Source organism: Dromaius novaehollandiae, chromosome 22 (assembly GCF_036370855.1).
Source record: "Dromaius novaehollandiae isolate bDroNov1 chromosome 22, bDroNov1.hap1, whole genome shotgun sequence".
Taxonomy (NCBI): Eukaryota; Metazoa; Chordata; class Aves; order Casuariiformes; family Dromaiidae; genus Dromaius; species Dromaius novaehollandiae.
The window spans coordinates 11,240,802-11,262,157 of NC_088119.1; the positions used below are offsets into that span (position 1 = coordinate 11,240,802).

The window sequence follows — 21,356 nt, forward strand, 5'->3', positions numbered from 1 at the left end:
GCTGGAGCTGCATCCTGCTGGGAATCCAGTGAGCGGAGGTGGGAGTAGTAAAGCCCCACTCCCCACCCACTCGCTAGAATCTTATTTGTTTTGCTTGTAAAGGTCATGAGCCTGAGGCTCATCTTTAATGTGGCCATAACAGCGCCCTGCTGCTTTAAAAGGCCGTCTCCTGTAAGCATAGGATGGAGTGACCCATGATATTGCATATGAAGCACTGTTGTCCTTTTTGGGAAAGAGTAACTACAACAATCTCTACAAAAATACACCAGTCATTTTGTAGCTGTAAGGGGTACTGTAGGCTACCCCGCTTAAGGTGCACTCTGAATTACTGCCTACCTAAGGCATCGACACGCTCATTTAAGAATACAAATACCAAGTAGGAATTTGCAGTTGTACTAAATGAAAATTAGATTTTCTGTTCAACAGATGGCTCTTCAGTTGCTTCCAAATGGGATTGTGAGCTGTGTAGTTTTCCAAGCAATGTGGGTATTCTGTGATTCTGTTTGGCTGGAAAAACCCATGTATCTACACTCCAACAAACACTTAATTATTAATTCGAAAAAGCCAAAGAGTGTGTTTTCTTTACTGCAAACTGCCAAGAAGCTTTCCAGGCTGTTTATTTGCAGTGCAGTGCTAACTATCTAGTAAATCTTCTGCAGAACTTGATTACTAATGAGAGACACAGTGCAAAGTTTGCAATAGGGCTAGTACACATGCCAGCTGGTGATTCTGGGAGTTTGCAAGTGTCTAATAACAAAACAGACCTTGGGTTCTGGGCATACCTGCAGACTATTGCAGGAGAAGCACACAGAAACTTTAGTTCATAGCATTTGGTTAAACTGTTTCACTAGTTCCCTAACATTACAACAGCCTCTTCTTGAGCTTGAGAGGTGTCCAGCTGTGATCAGTTGTGTCCAAGAGGAGCTTTAAGATGTCATGGCCAGCCTATGCTGGAACAGTTAATCATCGGGTTGACATTTCATTTACAGTAGGTTCTGTGTGACTCAGATACTCAACCCTCTCCCTCTTATTTGCCTTCGCTTACCGAATAGTTAGTTAGTCACGGGATACTTATGGAGATTATCAGGGTTCCTGAAAAACTGGAGTGTCTTGGCGAGGAGCCTTTCCTCCCCCATGGAAAATCCTGCTCATCCTAGGGATTCCTCTGCATGGAGCTCTGTGCTTATCTGCGTGAACAGACAGGAGAACATATTAGGAAAAAGCTGTTTTTCTGAAAGCTTCACTCCCGAGTTCTGTTGGGAAAATACTATTTGCCAGCTGAAATACCAACAGCTTTGGGGTTTGACATGATTTCTGATTTGGAAAAAAAAAATTCAAATAAGCCTTTTTACATTTCATAGAAATACTTATCCTGAATTGTTCTAGAATTGCTGTAAGACTTGCTGTTGCTTGATTCCTCCAGAGACTTTTTTTTTTTTTTTTTTTTTAAGTGAACCACGTAATGGAAAGTGTTTCTCATGAGCCTCAGGGAAACACTGTGCTTGTTTTTATTGTGAACCATGGAATTATTTTTTTCATTTCCCTATTTGGTGGTTGCTGACCATTGGACAGTTCTCCAGAGTTATTCTTTTTTTAAACTTAGTTCATTAGGGGAAGCAAGCAGACAAGGCGAAGTTGATGCTCAGCTTGAGACAACAAGCACATCCCTAGCTCTGCAGAAGTAGTCATTCAGGGCTAAATCAAATATGCTTAAGTAAATAAACAAAAGTAACTATTAGAGGAAGTCTGACCACAGCATCACACAATCAAGGCTTGTTCTAACTAAAACGTAAACTTTAGTAATATGATCTTATAGGAAATGCATTGCCCTGCTGCATGCTTCTGGGTGCTTCTAAATGATGGTGCAGGTAAGGAGTTCCTCTTTTTATCGTTGCCTTTACGTTGCCCCCGCGGGGGGAGGGCAGGATCAAAGTACCTGGACAATCTTCCGCTGTTCTGTTCGAGAAACATCAAACACAAATCTATTTGTTGTGCCAATAGATGCATTACATTCTAACACTCTTTTTTTCTCTTTAAAGCTTTGTTTAATTTTTTATAGTCAATACACAGATGCTTTTCTAATGGAGTCCTTGCTAATCTCTAACTTGCACCTGAGACCTGCCTTTTTAATGAATAACCACTCTTCCCTCTCTTTCAGGATTGAATTCCAGAACAAGTTCTACACTGGCACTGGATTCAAGTTTCTCCCTTTCTCGTTTGATACCATCCGTGAAGGAAAATTTGATGACTAGAGATCCCTCAGCTTGAGCAGTGTTAAGCTTTGTTCTGTGGTTAGCCCTGTCCCGTGTGTCCGAGTTGCATGTAATCCTCCCTTAGTGACAATAACTTATTGCAGCACGCTCAAGTGTTACCATGGAGCTTCAAAGCCAAGAGCTTTGACATCCGTCGGTAGTGAGCGACACTGGATCAAAGCTTTTCTTTCCTGAAGTTTACCACTGAAGATACTAAGTGCATGAAGTGTTTGGATTTGATGTGTAATAGTGTATTTCTCATGTTGTGAATTTCCTGGCAGGCTGATCAGAGCAGTATGGGAAAAATGCGGCTATGGCTGAGTGGGCAGAAAGATGTGGGGAAAAAGGCGTAACAGCTTCAGTTTGCATAAAGCTTGCTGCTCAGAGGAGAAACTTTCTTTTTTTTTTCTTTTTTTTTTTTTTTTTTTTTTTTTTTTTTAAACATATGGATCCTATGTCTGCCTCTGATTAAACAAATCACAAGCACTGGGCAGCTTACGATCCAGGGCACGCTTCTCCTACCTCTAACCCACGTGTGCAGTGTTTTTATCTGGCAGAAACATAATGTCTTATCCCTTGCTGGGATTCAGCTCTTCTCTGAACTCTGGGCATGGCTCGAAGGGGCATGATTCAGCCTCAGATAAGTGTATGGTGGCTCTCCGTTTGCTGTGATGAAGGGGCAGCATCTTTTCCTGGCCTGGTTTCTCCCTGCAGAAAAGACTGTTCCTTTCCTGGCAGAGAGGAGATGCCCCTTTAGCTGCGCACCTGCATGTTCGTACCCCAGATGAAGCCCTGTGGCCAGCAGTGAAAGCTTGCTTGCCTGTTCCAGCTCTGCTTCAGGAGCTGGAGGAGCGGCGCTTGCCAGGCTTGCTGCGGTGAGAACGGGGGGCTCGAGCACAGAGTCCTCGGCTGCCTTGCCGCGGCAGTCTGGGGGGCCCACGGGCGGGCACCCTGCGGCCGGTCTGTGCACAGATCAGTCTGAAAACCGGACTTGCAGCGTGGACAGAAGGATTGGGCACTCACTGGACAGAAATAGTATAAATTGGGTGTAATAGGCATTGGTGGGTGTTCTGGTGTTTCTTAAACTGTAGCAGTTAGCACATGTCCCCATTGTGTCCGGGTGCTCGTGCACGTGGGGGTCTTGGTGGGGGCATTTCTTTTTTGACTGAGTTCATGTCGTTCACCTCGTTGCCAGCCGTGCAGTTGGAGAGCTCATTCCCGGCATCGTGGATCCTGCTCCTCAAATTCTGTTTCCTGTTGTGTAGAGCTGGACTCTGCTTCCGAGTCCATGGCTGTCTAGACAAAAGGAACCAGGGTACTTGTTTAGCTGGAATGGAAAAAAAATAATAGTTTTCTTTGCACATTAAAGGGAGGATTATCTGTAGGTAGCCTGAAGGAAGCCCGTATTGTAATTCTTGCACTATGGTGATATGGAGGAGGGAAGAACTTGGTGTTGCAAACTGTCACCTTGGGTATCTGGCTACTGGCAGTGGAAGTTCTTGGGGTTTGTGTTTAAAAACAAAACCCTGAGCCTGTAAAGTCCTAGAGGTTCTGAAATATCTGAGTAATGTCCACGTAGATTTGACCTCAGTGCAAACAGTTACTGTAAGCACGGAGATACCTGTGACATGTTGTCATGGCAATTGTATTCTCCTTTTCTAAGAAGCCCTTTAAGGGAGAACAGAAGGCTGAGTCTTGTCAAAATAGTCTTCATGGAAACGGCGTCTCAGCTGTATGTCTCCGCTGTAGCTGTTGCTTTTTCTCCCATGCAAGACGTGAATAGTTTCTTGCCCTCCCCAACTTGATGTAGCTGCAGGAGCAGTGGTGTGTGTGTGTGTGTGTGTGTGTGTGTGTGTGTTAGTGTTGTGTGCAACTTTGTCATGTCTAATTGTCACAGTGGATCTATAGTATTTGTGTACGAAAAATTAGAATATAATGAGAATCATCTTAACCTGGAATCGAAGAGGAAATGTCAGGCGGTGCAGGGCTGCTTAAAATGACATGAGAAAGATGTGTGTTTGCACTTAACGTGGGGGGCAGAACAACCCCCCGGAGCGGCGTTCCCTGCTGCCACGCGCGAGCACACGCGGCAAGGGCTGTGCCATCCTTGCACTGCGCTTGGGCAGCTGCTCGGTGATTACTGTGTTTACAGGCAAACTTCGCTGCGTGTTTACAATGATGTTTGCAAAACGAGAGACAAAATCAAACGTAGTCTGCAGGTGGAGCAGTGACACCCGTCCTGCTGCCCAGGTGAAATGCATTACTGATAGTCACTGTATGAATTAAATTAACTGTACTACAAGTGGTGTGGTCTCGTTTTGTTGTCATTCCCTAAGCTCTCTGAACCTTGCTCCCTCGAAGTCTGGTTCTGAGCAGAGCCCAAAAAGCCTTCGGGGGAGAGCATGGACTTTAAACTCCTGCTTGAGGGCCAGTTAGACGGGATGGCGTGAGAGAAGCGCATGCTCGAAAAATGAGACTGGAGTGGCTATGGCTCAGCTGAATTGTCCGTGTCCTTTTCAAGCCCTGGTTAATGGACTGGACTAAAGCCAGCTGGTGCAGAGCAGGCTTCGCTCCAGCACCTGCTCCCGGCCCAGATAAACCCTCTCCTCCAAAGTTTAACTTAATGAAATATGTGTTTATGCAGGAAGAAAAACTAAGGCTTAATTAAACCCTTGTTTTTTGTGGATGCCCTTTCCCTAGGACTAGAGCAGCTCGGGCTCCTGGCACTGCTGGGCTGGGGCCGCTGCCCTGCTCTGGCTCCCGGGGGCCCTCGGCGCGCGGGGCTCCCAGCCGGGAAGCGCCGTGTTTGCTCAGGCCTTTCCTGCGAGGCTGCGCTGCATGAGGCTCTTTTTCCACACGCGTGGGAGGGCGGAAGGGAGGTTTGTGGGGGGATTTTGGCGATTGTGGTTTTGAAGTTCTTGCAGGCTGATAAGTTTCCAGGCCCCTAATGTAGGGAGCAGGGAGCAGCCTCTCCCAGGGCAGGGGAGGCAGAGAGCCGGGCTGGGGCCCTGGATGCTCCTTCGGCCTGCGAAGCAGGGTGATGCCTGCTGCCAGCAGCCTCCTCCTCCCCTCTCCTCCCCTCCCCTCCCCTCCCCTCCCCCCTCCTGTGATGAGGAGGCGGCTCCCTCGCTCCTGCCAGCTGTGGCCAGGGGATGCTCTTCCCCTCTCACCCCTTACCCCGCTCTCTTGCACCAGTCCCTGGGGCGCAGCCACTCCTCGTGTGCAATCAAAATATTTCTGCCCGTTTCCATGGCTCTGTTTGGCTTCCCCCGGTGCTGTGGGGCAACAGGGCCAGCCCTTGCCGCTAGCTGGCAGCGCTGCAGCCCCCCAGCCTTTCTGCGGCCTCGGGGGTGAGGAGGGCAGGCCCTGCCCGGCCGGGGAAGGAGGCGCCGGGCTCCGCGCCCAGCCCGCGCTGCTGCAGGCCGGGGGCCGCGGGGAGCCGAGACGCGGAGCTCTGCACCGCCGCGCTGGAGGCTGCGGGTGCCTCTTCCCCGGGCGAGTCAGCGTTGCAGGGTGCAGCTCGGCGCCCCGCTGCCCCCGGCCTGCGCGGGGGCCCTGGCAGCGCTGCAGGACCTGCGCCCGCTGCTCGCGCCTGCACTTCCCGCCGCGGGGCCCTGCTGCCGCCTGCCCGCTCCGCCGCTGCCTCCTCCCCGCGCGGCTGCGGGAGGCCGAGAGCGTGAAAGCCCCCGGCGGGGGCCCGTTCCCCGTGGGCCGAGCGGCCGCGCCGAGGCCGGGCCGGGGCGCGGGGCTGGGGCTCAGCCCGGCCCGCCGGGGCCTCGAGCGGCTGCTGCGGCCGGGCCGGGCCGGGCCGGGGGTGCGGAGCGCCGCGTCCCGGGGCGCCGGGGTCCCCGCTGCCGGTCTCGCAGTGCCCTCTGCAGGCCGTCCCGCCGCTCCGGGGCCGGGGAGCCCCGAGGGGCCGCGGCCGCCGAGCCCGGCCGTCCCGCTCCGCCCGGCGCTGCCGGATCTTTACGGAAGCTGCCGCGACGACGAGCAGGGCTCGAAGCCCCGTGCCCCGGTGCCAGCCCCGAGCGGGGAGCGCGCAGGCAGCACAGACCGCTGCAAGTGGGAGCGAAGCACCCCGGAGTGGGGGCCGTGGGAAATGTGCAGAGCCCAAACTTAAACCAGCCTTTGTTAAACCTGGTGTTTGTGTCACCTTAGTGTTCTGGCCTCCTCTGAAAACCGTGACTTGCTGAAGGGCTCACTGGCAGGCCGGGGTAAAAACCTCATGGGAATCTGCAGCCTCGGAAATGGTGGCTGCTCCCCCCGGGCATGGAGAGAAGTGAAATGGTGTCACCTCTTCCGGCTCAGTGAGCCCGACCTCCATCCCTCTGCCAGTCCGGGCAGCCAAGGGGAATCGGCTGGATCCTCCAACAAAGCCACAAGGAATTGCCAGCGCAGGAGCGATCCCCGTCGCTGGCCCCCGCGCTGGCAGTCCTTCCTGGTGCCCTCCCGTGGCCTGGCCCGGCCCGGCAGGCACCCGCATCGCCTGGGGCCCCGCGGCGCACCCGGGCACGGGCCCAGCTCAGACGGGGTCCCTGGGGACGCTGCTCCCTCCCCCAGAGCCCCGGGTCCTTCCAGCGTCTTCCAGGCCCCCACCAAGCTCTGCCAGCGGCTGCCGCGGTGCAGCGCGGTGCAGCGGGATGCAGCACAGTGCAGTGCAGTGCAGCGGGATGCAGCACAGTGCAGTGCAGGGCGGGGCGGGGCGGGGCGGGGCGGGGCGGTTCAGGGCCCAGCGAGTGACGCTCAGCCCGCAGGCGACGCCGGCCCCGCCCCCTGCTCTGACCACGCCCCCTTCCCCGCCCCTCTCCCGGCCCCGCCCCGTCCGCTCCGCTCTGCGGCGCCCTGAACGGGGGCGTGTCCCGGCGCTGATTGGCCCGCGGCGGCCCCGCCCCGCGGCGGCGCGGCGCGGATTGGCGGAGCGCGCCGCCAGTCCGGGCAGAGAGTGCGGCCATGGCGGCGCCGGTGCGGCTGACGGCGCTGGCTGCCATGATGGCGGCGGCCCGGGCGGCGTCGCCGCCGCTGCCGCTGGTGCGGGCGGGCGCGGAGGACGCGCGGCAGGAGGCGGCGGTGCGGGCGCTGGCGCGGCGCCTGCTGGGCCCGCGGGCCGCCGCCGTGGCGCTGTCGGTGGACGGCTCGCTGGCGGCGGGCGGGCTGGACACCTACCGGGTGCACTCGCCGCCCGGCGCCGCCGTGGCCGTGGCCGTGGCCGGCTCCAGCGGCGTGGCGGCCGCCGCCGGCCTCCACCGCTACCTGCGCGACCTCTGCGGCTGCCACCTGTCCTGGTCCGGGAGGCAGCTCCGCCTGCCGGACCCGCTGCCCCGGGTGCCGGCCGAGATCCGCGCCACCGCCCCCGGCAGGTAACGGCGCCGCTCCGGCACCGGGCACCGGGCGCTGCCAATGCCCCGGGCCTCGGCGGGGCCCCGGGAGCCCTCAGCGCACCGGGCCCCGGAGCAGCCCCGGTGGCCAGAGCCGGCCCTGCCGCTCCCCGGGGCCGGGGGGCTGCGGCGGCCCCCGTCCCGTCCCCGCGGGGCCCTGGCGGAGGCCGAGGAAGCTTCTCGCGCGGCGCCCTGGCGCGGGGCTGCTCACAGCTCGTTACCCGGGGACAATGGCGGCCCGTTACGTAAGGGGCCGCGGGCCGGCGGGCGTCGCACTCAGCCCCCCCGTGCTGCTCTGCTCGGCCCCCCCCCCGGTGCCGCTGAGCCCCCCCCGTGCCGCTGAGCCCCCCGTGCCGCTCTGCCCAGGTTCCGCTACTACCAGAACGTCTGCACCCAGAGCTACTCGTTCGCCTGGTGGGACTGGGCGCGCTGGGAGGAGGAGATCGACTGGATGGCCCTCAGCGGCATCAACCTGGCGCTGGCCTTCGCGGGGCAGGAGGCCGTCTGGCAGCGGGTTGAGTATTGCGGCGCGGGGTCCCCGGGGCGCCGCTTCCCTGCCGACCCCTCCCCGGGGCGGCCCTCCACGCCCCGGCGCGCTGAGCTGCGCCCCTCCGCTCTCCCGCCCGCCGCAGGTGTACCTCTCCTTGGGCCTCAACCAGTCGGAGATAGACGAGTATTTCACGGGGCCGGCGTTCCTGGCCTGGAACCGCATGGGAAACCTCCACGGCTGGGCAGGGCCGCTGCCGCGGGCCTGGCACCTCAAGCAGCTTTACGTGCAGGTACTGGGGGGTCGCTGGGGCTTCCTGCAGAGCCGGGCAGACCCACGCGACCCCGCTGCCTTGCTCTTCCACGCTGAGATGCTCAAGGAGCCCTGGGGCTCGCTGCTCCCTTCCCCTGGTGTCAGTAGCACCCAGGAGGGAGACAGCGTTTCCTCTGCCTTTACTCTCTCTCTCCTCCTCTCTCCCAGTACAGGGTCCTGGAGAGGATGCGCTCGCTGGGGATGATCACGGTGCTGCCGGCCTTCGCAGGCCACGTGCCCCAGGGCGTCCTCAGGTAGGTACGGCCGTGCACCGGCTCTCAGACTGCGAAGGGCTGTTCAGCCCCGACTTCACGCTCCTTCCCTGGTGAATCGCTGTTCTGTGCCTTTCCCTGTGCTGTCCTGTGCTGGGGACCGGCTCTGCAGGGCGCTCCCAGGGCCGAGCACGGGGCTCCTCGCCCTGCCATGCCGGTGTGAGCTTCCCTGGGACCCTGCCCCGTCCTCCCAGGGGTGCGCAGGGCTCTCATCCTGGCTCTCATCCCTGGCTCTCATCCCTGTCTCTCCCTCGCGGCTCAGGGCTTTCCCACGTGTGAATGCCACTCGCCTCGGGGGCTGGAGCCACTTTGACTGCACGTACTCTTGTACCTACTTGCTGGACCCCGAGGACCCCATGTTCCAGGTCATCGGGACCCTCTTCCTGAAGGAGCTGATCAAGGAGTTTGGCACAGACCACATCTACAGCGCTGACACCTTCAACGAGATGAACCCGCTGTCCTCCGACCCCGCGTACCTCTCCAGGGTCAGCAGTGCCGTCTTCAGGTCCATGACCGGAGGTGGGTCGGTGCCGGGGGCTCTGAGCTTGGAGAACGGGTGCCGGTCGTGCAGCTCCGTGCTGCTGGGGCCGGGCGGGTAGCAGCTGCGGGGCAGAGCGGAGGGGCCCCGCATGAGCACTGAGCCGGTTGCGCTAGTGCAGGGCCTGTCGGCGTCAGACCATCAAAGTCCCCTGTAAAAGGGCCAGCTTGCGACGCTGGGTCCAGGCGGGGTGTCGGCTGGGCTGGGACCACCGTGGCTGGGCTGTGGGAGGCCGTCTGCCCAAACTGGCTCCTCACTGCCTGTGTCTCTGTCCCCAGCGGACCCCAAGGCAGTGTGGCTGATGCAGGGCTGGCTCTTCCAACACCAGCCGGACTTCTGGCAGCCGGCGCAGGTGCGGGCGCTGCTGCACGGCGTGCCCCTCGGCAGGATGATCGTTCTCGACCTCTTCGCGGAGTCCAGGCCCGTGTACCAGTGGACCGAGTCCTTCTACGGGCAGCCCTTCATCTGGTGCATGCTGCACAACTTCGGGGGCAACCACGGGCTCTTCGGCACCGTGGAGGCTATCAACCACGGCCCTTTCGCAGCGCGGCGCTTCCCCAACTCCACCATGGTGGGCACCGGGCTGGTGCCTGAGGGCATCGAGCAGAACGACATGGTGTACGAGCTGATGAACGAACTGGGCTGGCGCCAGGAGCCCCTCGACCTCCCGAGCTGGGTCGCCCGCTACGCGGAGCGCCGCTACGGAGCCCCGAACGCTGCAGCGGCCAGCGCCTGGCGGCTGCTCCTCCGCAGCGTGTACAACTGCACGGGGGTCTGCGTCAACCACAACCGCAGCCCGCTGGTGCGCCGGCCCTCCCTGCGCATGGACACCGAGGTCTGGTACAACAAGAGCGACGTGTACGAGGCCTGGCGCCTGCTGCTGAGCGCCGGCGCGGAGCTGGGCTCCAGCCCCACCTTCGGCTACGACCTGGCGGACGTCACGCGGCAGGCGGCCCAGCAGCTGGTGAGCGAGTACTACCTGAGCATCCGGCAGGCCTTCCAGAGCCGCTCGCTGCCGGAGCTGCTCACGGCCGGCGGTGTGCTGGTCTACGACCTGCTCCCGGAGCTCGACGGCCTCCTGTCCAGCCACCGCCTCTTCCTGCTGGGCCGCTGGCTGGAGAGCGCCCGTGCCGTGGCCACCAGCGACAGGGAGGCCGAGCAGTACGAGCTGAACGCCCGGAACCAGGTGACGCTGTGGGGGCCCAACGGCAACATCCTGGATTACGCCAACAAGCAGCTGGGGGGGCTGGTGCTGGACTACTATGGCGTGCGCTGGAGCCTCTTCGTCTCTGCCCTTGTGGAGAGCCTCAACTCCGGCAGCCCCTTCCACCAGGACCAGTTCAACCAGGCCGTCTTCCAGGTAGAGAGAGGCTTCATCTACAACAAGAAGCGCTACCCCACAGCGCCTGTCGGGGACACGCTGGAGATCTCCAAGAAGATATTCCTCAAATACTACCCCAGCGCCATGCGACGGGGCCGGGCCGGACCAGCGTGAGCGGAGGCCGTGTCGCTGGAGCCTCCCCCAGGAGGGGGGGGTGCAGGGACCCCGTGTGCCAAGGCTCCCGCAGCCTCTCGCCTGATCCGTGTGTCCTGGTGATGCTGGAATGAAGGCCCAGAGCTGCACCAGGCTGTTCCCTCCGCGTGGGCAGGATGAGCCCCCCAAGGGGGGTGGTGGCCAGCTGTGGGGCGAGCTGTGCCCCAGGGACCCGTCCCGCGTGGTGCTGCGTGCCCCTCCCTGCCTGCCCTGCCTGGCTGCCCCGAGCCTGTCCCGGCGAGGAGGTCGCAGCTGCAGGAGGTGAAGCTGGATCCCCAGCAAACCGCGGAGCCCGGAGCCGCAGGCATGGAGGAAGGGCTCTGCTGCCCCGGCTCTCCCGGAAGGACACTCGGCGGGAGCTGGGACCGCTCAGATGGACGGAGGGGCACGGCAGCCCACGCGCCTCTCCCCACGGGGCTCCCGGCCTGCTGCCTGGAGGCAGCGTTGGCAGAGAGGGGACGAGCAGAGCCGCGCTTTGCCCCCCGGTGTGGGTCTGGGCCCCACGGCTCGTGCTTGGACGGCTCTTTGCCCTGGGCCCCGCAGTGCCCTGCAGGGCTCTGTGCTGGCGGCCGCTGGGAGCTGTGCTGCGATCGGCTGCTGGCCGCTGTGACCCTGGGGACGTGGGGCTAGCGCCCTGCTGCATTTCGTGCCTTTTGTACAGAAGGAAAGAGACTTTACAGACTTTTTTATAGACCCTGGGGCTCTGCTCCTCAGGGCAGGGTTTTTCCGTGCCTTTTCCCCCACCCCGCTGGGACTCGGGCAGAGGCTGCACGTCGGCGCGCCTGCCCGGGAGAGGGGCTGGAGGCGGGCGCTGACGGGCAGCGTTCCTGCCCTGCTCCAGCCTGCAGAGCAATAAACGCCTGGGCAGTGAATGCTGTTCGCCTCCTGCGTGCCTCTGTGCCCTCAATTCATTTGAAATGAGGGGTCTGAGAGCTGCTCTTCTACCCCACGTCTGTGGAGCAGTGAGAGAGGTCTGCGTGCCAGGTGCGGGGCCAGGCCTTGGGCGCAGCTGGCTGGGAGCCGCAGCCACGGCGCAGCGCCGTGCCGAGCGCCAAGCTGCTCCCCTCCCGCGGGCCGGCAAGCGATGCCCCTGTGGCCTGCGGTATGCCGAAAATGCAGAGGCAAAGGCAGGGCGCGAGCAGCCAGTGTGGCCTTGCTGAGCCCGCCTGCCCTCTCCAGCAGAGCCCTGGGGAGGGGAGGGTGCCGGTGCCAGAGGGGCACCAGCGGGTGCCTGGCACGCGGTGGTTTGGGGCTGTTCCCGGCTGGCGTGGAGTCCCGGGGCTGCCTCTCTCCCTGTGCCCGAGGCAGGGGCATCCTGGCTCCTCGCGGTCCTTATCTCGGCAGCTGGGAGAGCCTCAAGGCGAAGGGGGCCACGAGCGCAGGCAGGGGAGGGGGGTGGTGGATCCAAGATAAGCCGCCAGACAAAACACCCTGCGGCGCGGAGGGAGGGACCCCCTTCCAGCCCTTCTTAAGCCCAGCGGTGCCCCATCCGCCAGCACTGCCCTGCGATGGAGAAAACCACGGTGCTGATCACCGGCTGCTCCTCGGGCATCGGCCTGGCGCTGGCCGTGCGGCTGGCGTCCGACCCTGCCCAGAGGTTTAAAGGTAAAAGAGGGGAGGCTGTGCAGGGGGGTCCCCGCGCTCGCCGGGGCTGCGTGCCCGGAGCAGGGAGGCGAGTCCTGGGCAGCCCTTGTGCAGGGACGGCAGCAGGGCTGGGGCGCTGGACGAGGGTCCCTGGGGCTGCGCAGGGCCAGCTCTGGGCGAGTCCCGGTCGGGTCCGGGGGTCCGGGGGTCCCAGCCCCGCCGCCGCTGCCCCGTGGCCGCGCTCTCCCCCGCAGTGTACGCCACCATGCGCGACCTGGCCAAGGGCGAGCGGCTGCGGGAGCGCCTGGGCGGCTGCCGCACCGACGCGCTGGAGGTCCTGCAGCTCGACGTCACCGACCCGCGCTCGCTGGCCGAGGCTGCGCACCGGCTGCAGGGGCAGCGGCTGGACGTGCTGGGTGAGGGGCGCCGGGCACGGTTCCTCCCCGACCGTCCCTGGGGTGGGCTCGCTCCCAGGGACCCCCGGGCACTGGGGACAGACCCTGCGCGGGGCCAGGGGACACCGGCGGTGCCGGGGGTGGGACGGGCCGCGTTCGGCTGGGCAGGGAGGCAGGAGCTGGCAGCTGGGGGTGCAGCCTGGCCCTGCCGACAGCAAACGGCTCCACACTCCCCATTTCAGGCGTTTTCGTGGTGTCGGGGAGGGGGGTGGCATGGCGCCTGGCTCACGGCGGCTCTGCCGTGCCCCGGCAGTGTGCAACGCCGGCGTGGGCCTGATGGGCCCCTTGGAGACCTGCTCCGAGCAGGCCATGCGGGGCGTCTTCGACGTGAACCTCTTCGGGGTCGTCCGCACCATCCAGGCCTTCCTGCCCGCCATGAAGCGCCGCAGGGCCGGGAGGATCGTGGTCTCCAGCAGCGTCGGGGGGCTGCAAGGTGGGCGAGTCCTGCCCCGCGCGTGCCCCGCGCAGCCGGGAGCCCCGGGGAAGGGCCGGCGCTCAGGGCGCTGCTCTGCCCCAGGGGTGCCCTTCAACGCCGTGTACTGCGCCAGCAAGTTCGCGGTGGAGGGGCTCTGCGAGAGCCTGGCCGTGGTCCTGCAGCCCTTCGACATCCAGTGAGTGCCGCGCGGAGGGCGGCGGCGGCGGGCGGCGGGGGCCGGCGGGGCCGCGGCTGAGGTGCCCCCTCCGCCCCGCAGCGTCACGCTGGTGGAGTGCGGCCCCGTCCGCACCAGCTTCCTGGCCAACCTGCGGCGCCCCGACCCCGAGGGGCCCGAGCTGCGGGGCCTCGACGCCGAGACGCGCGGCCTCTACCGCCGCTACCTGCGGCACTGCCAGGGCCTCTTCCGCGAGGCCGCCCAGGACGTGGAGGAGGTGGTGCAGGTCCGTGGCCGGGCGGGGGGCGGGGGCTGCCTGGGCCCGGCCTGACGCCCCCCCCCCCCCCCCCCGGTGCTAGGTGTTCCTGGAGGCCCTGCACAGCCCCCGCCCGCCGCTGCGCTGCGTCACCACCCAGCGCTTCGCCCCGCTTGCCCGCCTGCGCCTCGACAGCCCCGACGGCTCCGGCTTCCTCCGCGCCGTGCGCGCCTTCGTCTTCGGCGGCGACCAGGCCTAGGGGGGGTCGGCGCCCCCGCGGGGGCCGGGGCCTGCCGTGGTCTAATAAACCCCCTGCTCCCGGCGCCGCTCCCGCGTCCTTCCGTGCTGTCGGGGGCAGCCCCGGGCGGGGGGGGGGAACGGGACGGGACGGGACGGGACGGGACACGCGGGGCCCCCGGGGCGCCCGACCCGGCAGTGCTGCCCGGGCCCCGCCTCCCGGCGCTGCGGCCCCGCCCCCGCGGCCTAGGCCCCGCCCCGCTAGCCACGCCCCCTGCGAGGCCCCGCCCCCGTCGGCCCCTGCGCGGCGCGGCGTGACGCGCTTCCGGCGGGGCGATGCCGCCGTTCGGCGCGGGGCTGCTGGTGCTGACGGCGCCGCTGGGCGCGGTGCCGCGGCGGGCGGCGGCGCTGCTGGCGGCGGCGGCGCGGCTGGTGGCGGGGCCGCTCTACGTGCACCTGGCGCCGGGGCTGCGCCTGGCCGCGCCGCCGCCGCCCGCCGCCGCCGCCGCGGTGCCGCCCTCGGCCGCGCTGCTGCGCGCCCTGGCCGCGCTCTACGCGGGCGCCGACGCGCACCGGGGCCTGGATGTGCGGGTGCTGCTGGGCCCCGCGGGCGGCGCGGCCGGTCGCGGGGCGCAGCGCCTGGCGCGGCCCCCGGCCGTGGTGCTGGGCGACGCCGCCGCCGCCGCCGGGCAGCCCGAGGCGGCGCGGAGCTGCCTGCGTGCCCTGGCCGCCGCCTACGGCTGCCCGCCGCGCCTGGCCGCCGAGCTGCTGCCCGCCGAGCCCGGCCCGGCCGCGGGCGGCGGCGGCGCCCCCGAGGGCGGTGGCGGTGGCGGTGGCGGTGGCGGCGGCGGCGGGGCGCTGCCCGCCTTCCCCGCCGTGGCGGTCGGCGGCACCTTCGACCGGCTGCACAGCGCGCACCGGCTGCTGCTGAGCGCCGCCTGCCTCCTGGCCCAGCGGCGCCTCCTGGCCGGCGTCGCCGACGGGGCCCTCCTGCGCCGTGAGTCCCCCCGGCCGGGGCGGCGCCGCCTGCGGCAGCGGGGCCGGTGCCCCCGGGGGGAGGGGGGCGGCGGGGCCCAGCCCCGCTGCCGCGACGAGGACACTGCTGGGGACAGCCCGGGCTCGCCTCTGGGGCGGAGGGGCCCGGGGGGGGGAGGCACCGGGAGAGAGGGGCCCGGGGGTGGCCCGGGACGGGGCGCCTGGAGAGACGGGCCAGTGCGGCCACTGCCGGGACGGAGGGGACGGGGGGTGACCCAGGCCTCGGCTGAGATGGGGTGACCGTGGGGGGAGCCTGGGGGGGGTGGCACGGCACCGCTGCTGCAGCAAGGAGAACAGGCCGGTACCAGTTCGGTCTGAGGCCAGCCGTGTCCCCGCGCGGCAGCGGGACTCACGCAGGAGGCCCGACGTGCCCCGCTCGGCCGGGGACGCGCAGTCGGTGCGCAGCCTCGATGCCCACTGTGGAGGCGGGGAGCGGGTTCTCTGCGCTGCTCCTGCAGCGTTCGCCGTCCAGGCTCCCTGAGGGGCACGTTGAGCTCCTGCCCGTGTTGAAGGTGCCCCGTCAGGTGGGACAGGGCTGAGTCACTTGTCCGTCTCCGCTGCCACTTCACGCAGAGAAGCTGCTTCACTGGTAGAAACCAGAAGCGCTGGAGCCCGGCTGTCGGGGCAGGGTGGCAGTGGGGCACGCGGGATCCTTCAGCGCCGGGGAGCTGTGCGCAGCGTGGCTGCGGCTGCAGCGGTGGGGGAGCGGGGAGCCGGAGAGGACGGACCCAAAAATCGCTGAAGGGTTTTGTCTCCCTCCCTCGGTCCTCCTTTTCCACCGCTCTCCGCCCTGGAGCTGCAGGCTGTTCAGTGAATGTCCTCTTGCTTCTCCGCCTTCCTTGCGCCCCGCAGATAAGGTCCTGAAGGAGCTGATCGAGCCCTACGAGCTGCGGGCGGCCAGGCTGCGCGAGTTCCTGCTGGACGTGAAGCCCTGCCTGCAGTACGACATTGTGCCTCTGCTGGACCCCTACGGCCCGGCGATAACAGACCCCGAGCTGCAGTGTTTAGTAGTCAGTGAGGAAACTCGCAAGGGCGGGGAGGCTGTGAACAAGAAGAGACTGGAAAACGTAAAGCCTCTCCAGCGGCCCGCTGCGCTGTCCCTTCCCTGCCCGCTCCACCTCTGCCCGCTCCTTCGCGTAGAGAACGTGCTTCCAGGGAGACGGGGCCTGGGCGAGGGAGCTGGCGTCGGCTGGGGTGGCCAGGCGGATGCGCAGCCCCTGCTGTCCAGCGCCCCGAGCTGGGTGCTGCGAAGGTGGCGTGACGCCCGCGCGCTTCTGCCAGCACCCACAGACCGCCCAAGCAGCGTAGGGGTCAGGCGCGCAGCTTCGTGGGCTCCCTTCTTCCCCGGCTGCAGGGAATTTGCTCCTCTGCAGCGACAGCTCCCTCGTGGGTGTGCGGGGGACAGCCGCGGCCGGGGAAGGCCTCGTTGTCACTGCCTCATTCAGGCTTTGACCTTCTGCAGAAACTGGGGAGCGGAAGGCTGAACCTGCGGTTCCTGCTGGCGGGGGCAGAAATCCCCCGTCCCTCTGCTCTGTGCGCAGTGACGGCTGGCGGCTCACCGCCCCGCGGCCTGTGCTCTCTTGCCAGGGCCTCTCCGAGCTGGCTCTCTACGAGATCCTCCTGGTGAAGGACCCTTACCGCAGTGAGAATGAGGAGGAGAAGATCAGTTCTTCCAGCCTCCGGCAGAGATTGCTCGGGACCTTGCTGCAGCCCCCGCGGGTAAGAGGGGGACGCTTGGAGAGCTCGTGACGGCTGTTAGCGCCTGGGGGGTTCACCCTGTTCCTTTAATGGGTCTGTGAACCCCAGGAAGCGAGCTGGGCCCCGTTTCTGGCTTAAGGAAATGCTCCGAGAGACACTGACAGTCTGCTCCACGCCCATCCTGGTGCAAGGGGACCAGGCAGACGAGGGTCCCCTGACCAGGGATTTGCCCAGGTGCCCACTTGAATGAGCTACAGGGAAAAAAAAGTAAAAGCCCCGTTTCCTTGTGAGGAAGGGGGCTGTTCCTTTTCCTTCTGCAGTGCCAGCCGGGCTGGGTGAGTGACCCTGGAGAAGTCACACCGTGTGTTGTCCCCGTGTCGTGTTGGGGGGAAGCATGGCCAAACGTGAACAGCTTGTCTGGGGGAGGGAGAGCAGCCTCGCGTGCTGGAGGAGGAGTGCCAGCCCGCTCCCCTGGTGCAGAAGGGGCAAGTTGCAGAGGACGACCTTCCTGCTGTCCTCTGCATGTACGTGCTCCCACAGAGGAGCAAGCACCTGCTCTACAGGGCCAGAAACTTCCACGCTTATCTCCAGAACTTTTGCAGAATACCTGATAGGCATCCCTCTCCACCACAGCCTGCGGTCCCTCAGTCTTCTGACATCAGCTCTTCTTTCCTTAGAAAGACCCTGCCTTGCCTTCTCGCCCGTATGTGATTGGTCTGACTGGAGGAACGGGAAGTGGAAAAACCTCTATTGCCAAATACCTGGAACACCTTGGAGCGTTCCTCATCGATGCTGACAAGCTGGGCCATGCTGTATACGTCCCCGGTGGCCCTGCCTATGAGCAGGTGGTGGGGACGTTTGGACCAGGTAGAGCAAATGAAATCCCCAGGGAAGCCTGGGAGCAGGGGAGGGAGGCGTGTGTCATCCTTGTAGCAGCTGGGATCCAGGTCTCTGTCTTCCCTGTGGAAATGCGGAATCCAGCCGCGCTTCTCAGGCCGGCAGGCTCCGGAGAAGCTGTGGCTGGAGTCAGTGTCAGATCCCCAAGCTGCTGTTTACTGGTCTCTGTCTAGGAAGCAGTGTCTGCAGCTCCCTGGCTGGAATGCCGTTCTGGCCTGTGCTTGTCCTTGCTCTAGGTCATTTGGCTCCACAGCACCTAGACTGTGCTTTGTAGTTAACTTGGTGATGGTTGGGCCTGGAGCAGGGCACAGCGCTGTTTTCCAGACATCCTCTGGGTCCCACGGCAGAACTACTTTAAACTGGCTGGCTCGAAAGACTAAACTGAGCTACTGTATGCCTGGCAAAAGCTCTTCCCTGTCCTTTTCTGGAGTGATATGAACAGAACCCAGGTCGGATCCTGGACCTCCTTTCTAGGTCTCTTTGAGTCTCTTGTTGAAATCAGTTTGCTCTGTCTGACAGATGGGCCTAGTCATGCCATGAAGAAGTGAATTGGATTCATTCTTCCCAAAAGCTTTTCTGCTTTTGTCTTACAGAAATCTTGAATGAAGATGGGACGATTAACAGGAAAGTCCTTGGGGCCAAAGTGTTTGGAAACCAGGTAAAATGAGCACAGAGAATGTCAATATTTAATCTGCTGAGCAAGGGACTCTCCATCTTTGCTGAGGCTTTCTATTTTTTAGCCCTTTGAACTGATGACACATTCCTGACTGTACTATCTGTCAGAGCTCGCTCGGACAGTGATGTATGGACAGGGCAGGACACAGAGATCCTTTCGCTGTAGTGGAGGCAGCAGCCGTGCAAAACACACTTCTTTCACCCCTGGCAACTGCTGCTTCCCAGGCCCTCACTGTCAGGTGCACGTCCTTCACCCGTCGCTGAGCTAAAGCCCTGACGTACACATCACCTGTACTCTGTGACCATTATGTGACTTGGGCTGGTCCCAAGTAGGGCTCAGTGACACGAACCTCTGCTCTCCCATTTTGTTGGCTAGGCCAAAACTTGGTATTTCACTCAAGTTCGGTGGGTTGCTCCAATCCAGGCCTGGCTGACAGGTTCCCTCTCTCTGACTGACAAGTACTGCGAGGAGCTCACTCCCTTGCAGGGTGGATCTTTGCAAATTGCCTCTTGCAGTAGAGACTGAGATTCTGCCATGCCTGGCAGAGCAAGGAAGGGAGGAGGAAAAAGTGCCCTGACCCCTTCAGTAGGTGTGAGAGCCCTCTTGTCCAGTGTGGAACCCTTCTTTCCTTGCCCTTAGCAAGCACGTGATAGACTTGGATGAGCAGATCCTGTCTTGGTGCCCTCTGTGATTGTCCCTCTGCCACCAACACTTCACTTGTTTGTTACCCAGGAATTCTGAAAGCAAATAACTGAAGACCCATCATGGTTCCTTCCTAGGAGCGACTGAAGTGTCTCACAGACATCGTGTGGCCTGAGATTGCCCAGATGGTCAAGAAGAAGATTGGGGAAGCAGATGCTTTAGGTAACTGGGATGCTCCTACTGGAGTACAAATGTGGGAGTTGGGATGCGCGGTCTTGTGTGCACACTGCAGTCCCAGAGCCCCGAGGGAACCTGCCTGTTTTGGCAGCAGCGTGAGGATTTTCCATGCTCAGAACACCCTCTTCTTTGCTGGGGAGCTTGCTGGTACTAGCACATCTCTGAGCAAATCCATACATTCAGTTTGGCAAGCAACTGGGACAGACTTAATTTGAGCTTTGTACTCTAAAATAGGCTGGAGATTGCTTTCCTCTATCCCAAAAGACTTCAGGTTCATTTTTGGTGTAACGTTCCAGTAGGGACCATGGTGTGTCTTGCTTCTGGGAGCAGGATATTTCCCACTCCTTGGAGATGTCGTTGGTAGCTTGATAGGCATTTTGCTGAAGGCACTGGCTTGCTGTGTCAAGGGGACCTGCCACCCCAGATGTACCCATTAAGCAAGTACAGCCACTACCTGCAGCTTTCTTTTCCACACGGGGTTTTCTGGCTCAGCAGTAAGGTCTCAGTGCTGTCAGTTTGCAGGGAACTGTGACTCCACAAGCGTAAGTGGCCCGGCTGCCTTGAACAGCCCCAGGGAGTAGCTGTGCTGCCTCGCAGTCGCCAGGTGATGATGACGAATGGCCTTGTTCCATAGGTAAGGCTGTGTGCGTGCTGGACGCTGCCGTGCTGCTGGAGGCTGGCTGGAAAGACATGGTCCACGAGGTGTGGACAGCCATCATCCCTGAGGAGGAGGTGGGTGATCCCCTTCTGCTCATCGCTTGCTGCCCAGGATTTGTTCTCGACTTCCCCTTTGAGCGTGTGAATGTCCCTTCCTGCGCTTGCCAGGCCTTGAAGCGCATCATGGACAGGGATGGGCTGAGTGAGGAGGCTGCTCAGAAGAGGCTTCAGAGCCAGACGACCAACAGCCAAAGGGTGGAGCAGTCGCATGTCGTGCTGTGCACGCTGTGGGAGCCGGCCGTCACCCGCAAGCAGGTCAGCACAAGCGTCTGGTGAGGTGGGGTTTACCTCGCGGTCGCGAAGGGGAGCCAAGCCTCAGGGTCCCTCGGAGACGGTGATGGGGGTTCTGCCACCAGCCCCACAAATGCTGTGGCTTGGCGGGACTCGATGTGCCTCCTCAGAGCCCGGGTCAGCTCTGCTCCCCAGCGTGGCTGTGCCTGGGCTGGGCAGGACTGTTGTGACAGGTACCTGCAGAACTGGGGACTGCTGATGAGGAGCTGCCTTCTCCTTCCTGCCTCTGCCTCACTTTTTCCTTCCTGCTGGGAGGGGAAGAGGGAAATCTTTGGAAAGGTGCCTGTTTTGGTAGCCTGTGCAAATGCGAAGAATCAGACAACAGCACTGTGCCCTGCTACGTGACCACCGGGGATGGATCTGGGGTTGTAAAAGCAGCACGGAAGGAGCAGAGAGCGAGACCCCTCCTTGTGTGACGTGTCGCTCCTGCCTCTGCGCCGGTGCCACTTGCCTCGTCCTTGGCTCGGCCGCAGCTCGGTTCCGGCTCCCTCGCTCAGATGCGCCGTCCTGGGTTTGTTGTCGGCAGGTGGAGAAGGCCTGGGCCCTCTTGCGGGAGCGCATGAGCCAAGACCAGAGCCAGTGAGTGCATCGCCCTCCTCTCGACTCCCCTTACTGTCATGCACGGGCGCACCGCAGCTCGAGCACCGATGGGACCTGCGGCGAGGGCGGAGCGCTCTCGCTCAGGCCGTGTCCTGGCATCGCGCACCAGCTGTAAGCGGGGCGTGGGCCAGGAGAGCGCGGCGCTGGAGCTCGAACTGAAGCGGCGAGGGCTGGGAGAGCCGTCCTGCCGCGCTGCCGCGGGAGGGCACAGCCGGGAGACAGCTCCTGCTGCAGGGCATCGCTGGGGAAGCGGCCGGATCGTGCAGGGCTGGAGGAGCAGGTGCAGCAGCCCCTCGGGCCAAAGGGCTGAGCCGTCCAGTTTGGCACATCTGCAGGTTTGGTTCTACGTGTTGCTGCCAGGCCCTGGGCTGCGGAGGGCCAGGGAGGACACAAGTGCAGCCGTGTTTTCTGGTGCTGCTCTGTGTCCAGCCTGGCCTCCCTGCACCTGCGTGGCTCCGGGCACTGTGAACCCCGTACGTGTGTGACAGTAAAAGATCATTTTCTCTTTGTCTGCGTCCGTGTGCTATTTCTTGTCCCCTTTACCAGACCTGCCTGGTCTTACAGCGGAGGCTGAGCTCCCCCGGCTGCGCGCCCTGCCCGTAGCCCCCCTGGGGGGAAGCGGCTGGCTCTGGCGAGCGGCCCGGGAGCTCCCCGGCCCTGCCCACGCTCTG

The 21,356-nt window shown here is 62.9% G+C and overlaps 4 protein-coding genes across 7 annotated transcripts in view; all 4 read left to right on the forward strand.

Moving 5' to 3' along the window:
* The window catches only part of ATP6V0A1 (ATPase H+ transporting V0 subunit a1), a 33,410-nt gene extending 28,856 nt beyond the window's left edge, over positions 1-4,554 (forward strand). For all 4 annotated transcript variants that reach the window (XM_026117811.2, XM_026117812.2, XM_026117813.2 and 1 more), the window contains one exon: positions 2,159-4,554. In XM_026117811.2, the coding sequence (XP_025973596.1) occupies positions 2,159-2,252 (94 nt within the window). In that variant the 3' untranslated portion in view covers positions 2,253-4,554. The remainder of the gene's footprint in view (positions 1-2,158) is intronic.
* Positions 4,555-7,173: 2,619 nt separating this feature from the next.
* Positions 7,174-11,642, forward strand: NAGLU (N-acetyl-alpha-glucosaminidase). The gene is made up of 6 exons (XM_026117820.2): positions 7,174-7,609; positions 7,994-8,141; positions 8,260-8,406; positions 8,595-8,680; positions 8,961-9,217; positions 9,515-11,642. The coding sequence occupies exons 1-6, from the start codon at positions 7,203-7,205 to the stop codon at positions 10,729-10,731; spliced, it is 2,262 nt and encodes a 753-aa protein (XP_025973605.2). The 5' UTR covers positions 7,174-7,202; the 3' UTR covers positions 10,732-11,642.
* Positions 11,643-12,278: 636 nt separating this feature from the next.
* Positions 12,279-13,914, forward strand: HSD17B1 (hydroxysteroid 17-beta dehydrogenase 1). Its single transcript, XM_026117819.2, has 6 exons — positions 12,279-12,375; positions 12,609-12,770; positions 13,063-13,242; positions 13,327-13,420; positions 13,502-13,685; positions 13,759-13,914. The coding sequence occupies exons 1-6, from the start codon at positions 12,279-12,281 to the stop codon at positions 13,912-13,914; spliced, it is 873 nt and encodes a 290-aa protein (XP_025973604.2).
* Positions 13,915-14,188: 274 nt separating this feature from the next.
* COASY (Coenzyme A synthase) lies at positions 14,189-21,192 on the forward strand. The gene is made up of 9 exons (XM_064524793.1): positions 14,189-14,889; positions 15,780-15,994; positions 16,515-16,646; positions 17,303-17,492; positions 18,116-18,180; positions 18,978-19,062; positions 19,712-19,809; positions 19,903-20,049; positions 20,612-21,192. Exons 1-9 carry the CDS (start codon positions 14,229-14,231, stop codon positions 20,666-20,668), a joined length of 1,650 nt encoding a protein of 549 aa, XP_064380863.1. The 5' UTR covers positions 14,189-14,228; the 3' UTR covers positions 20,669-21,192.
* The last annotated feature ends 164 nt before the right edge of the window (positions 21,193-21,356 follow it).

Coding starts and splice junctions, on each gene's coding strand:
- NAGLU (XM_026117820.2), top strand. CDS start 7,203: ATGGCGGCGCCGGTGCGGCTGACGGCGCTGGCTGCCATGATGGCGGCG. Junction 7,610..7,993: donor CGCGCCACCGCCCCCGGCAG/GTAACGGCGCCG, acceptor CGCTCTGCCCAG/GTTCCGCTACTACCAGAACG. Junction 9,218..9,514: donor CTTCAGGTCCATGACCGGAG/GTGGGTCGGTGC, acceptor CTCTGTCCCCAG/CGGACCCCAAGGCAGTGTGG.
- HSD17B1 (XM_026117819.2), top strand. CDS start 12,279: ATGGAGAAAACCACGGTGCTGATCACCGGCTGCTCCTCGGGCATCGGC. Junction 13,243..13,326: donor CAGCGTCGGGGGGCTGCAAG/GTGGGCGAGTCC, acceptor GCTCTGCCCCAG/GGGTGCCCTTCAACGCCGTG. Junction 13,686..13,758: donor ACGTGGAGGAGGTGGTGCAG/GTCCGTGGCCGG, acceptor CCCCGGTGCTAG/GTGTTCCTGGAGGCCCTGCA.
- COASY (XM_064524793.1), top strand. CDS start 14,229: ATGCCGCCGTTCGGCGCGGGGCTGCTGGTGCTGACGGCGCCGCTGGGC. Junction 14,890..15,779: donor CGACGGGGCCCTCCTGCGCC/GTGAGTCCCCCC, acceptor TGCGCCCCGCAG/ATAAGGTCCTGAAGGAGCTG. Junction 19,063..19,711: donor TGGGGAAGCAGATGCTTTAG/GTAACTGGGATG, acceptor CTTGTTCCATAG/GTAAGGCTGTGTGCGTGCTG.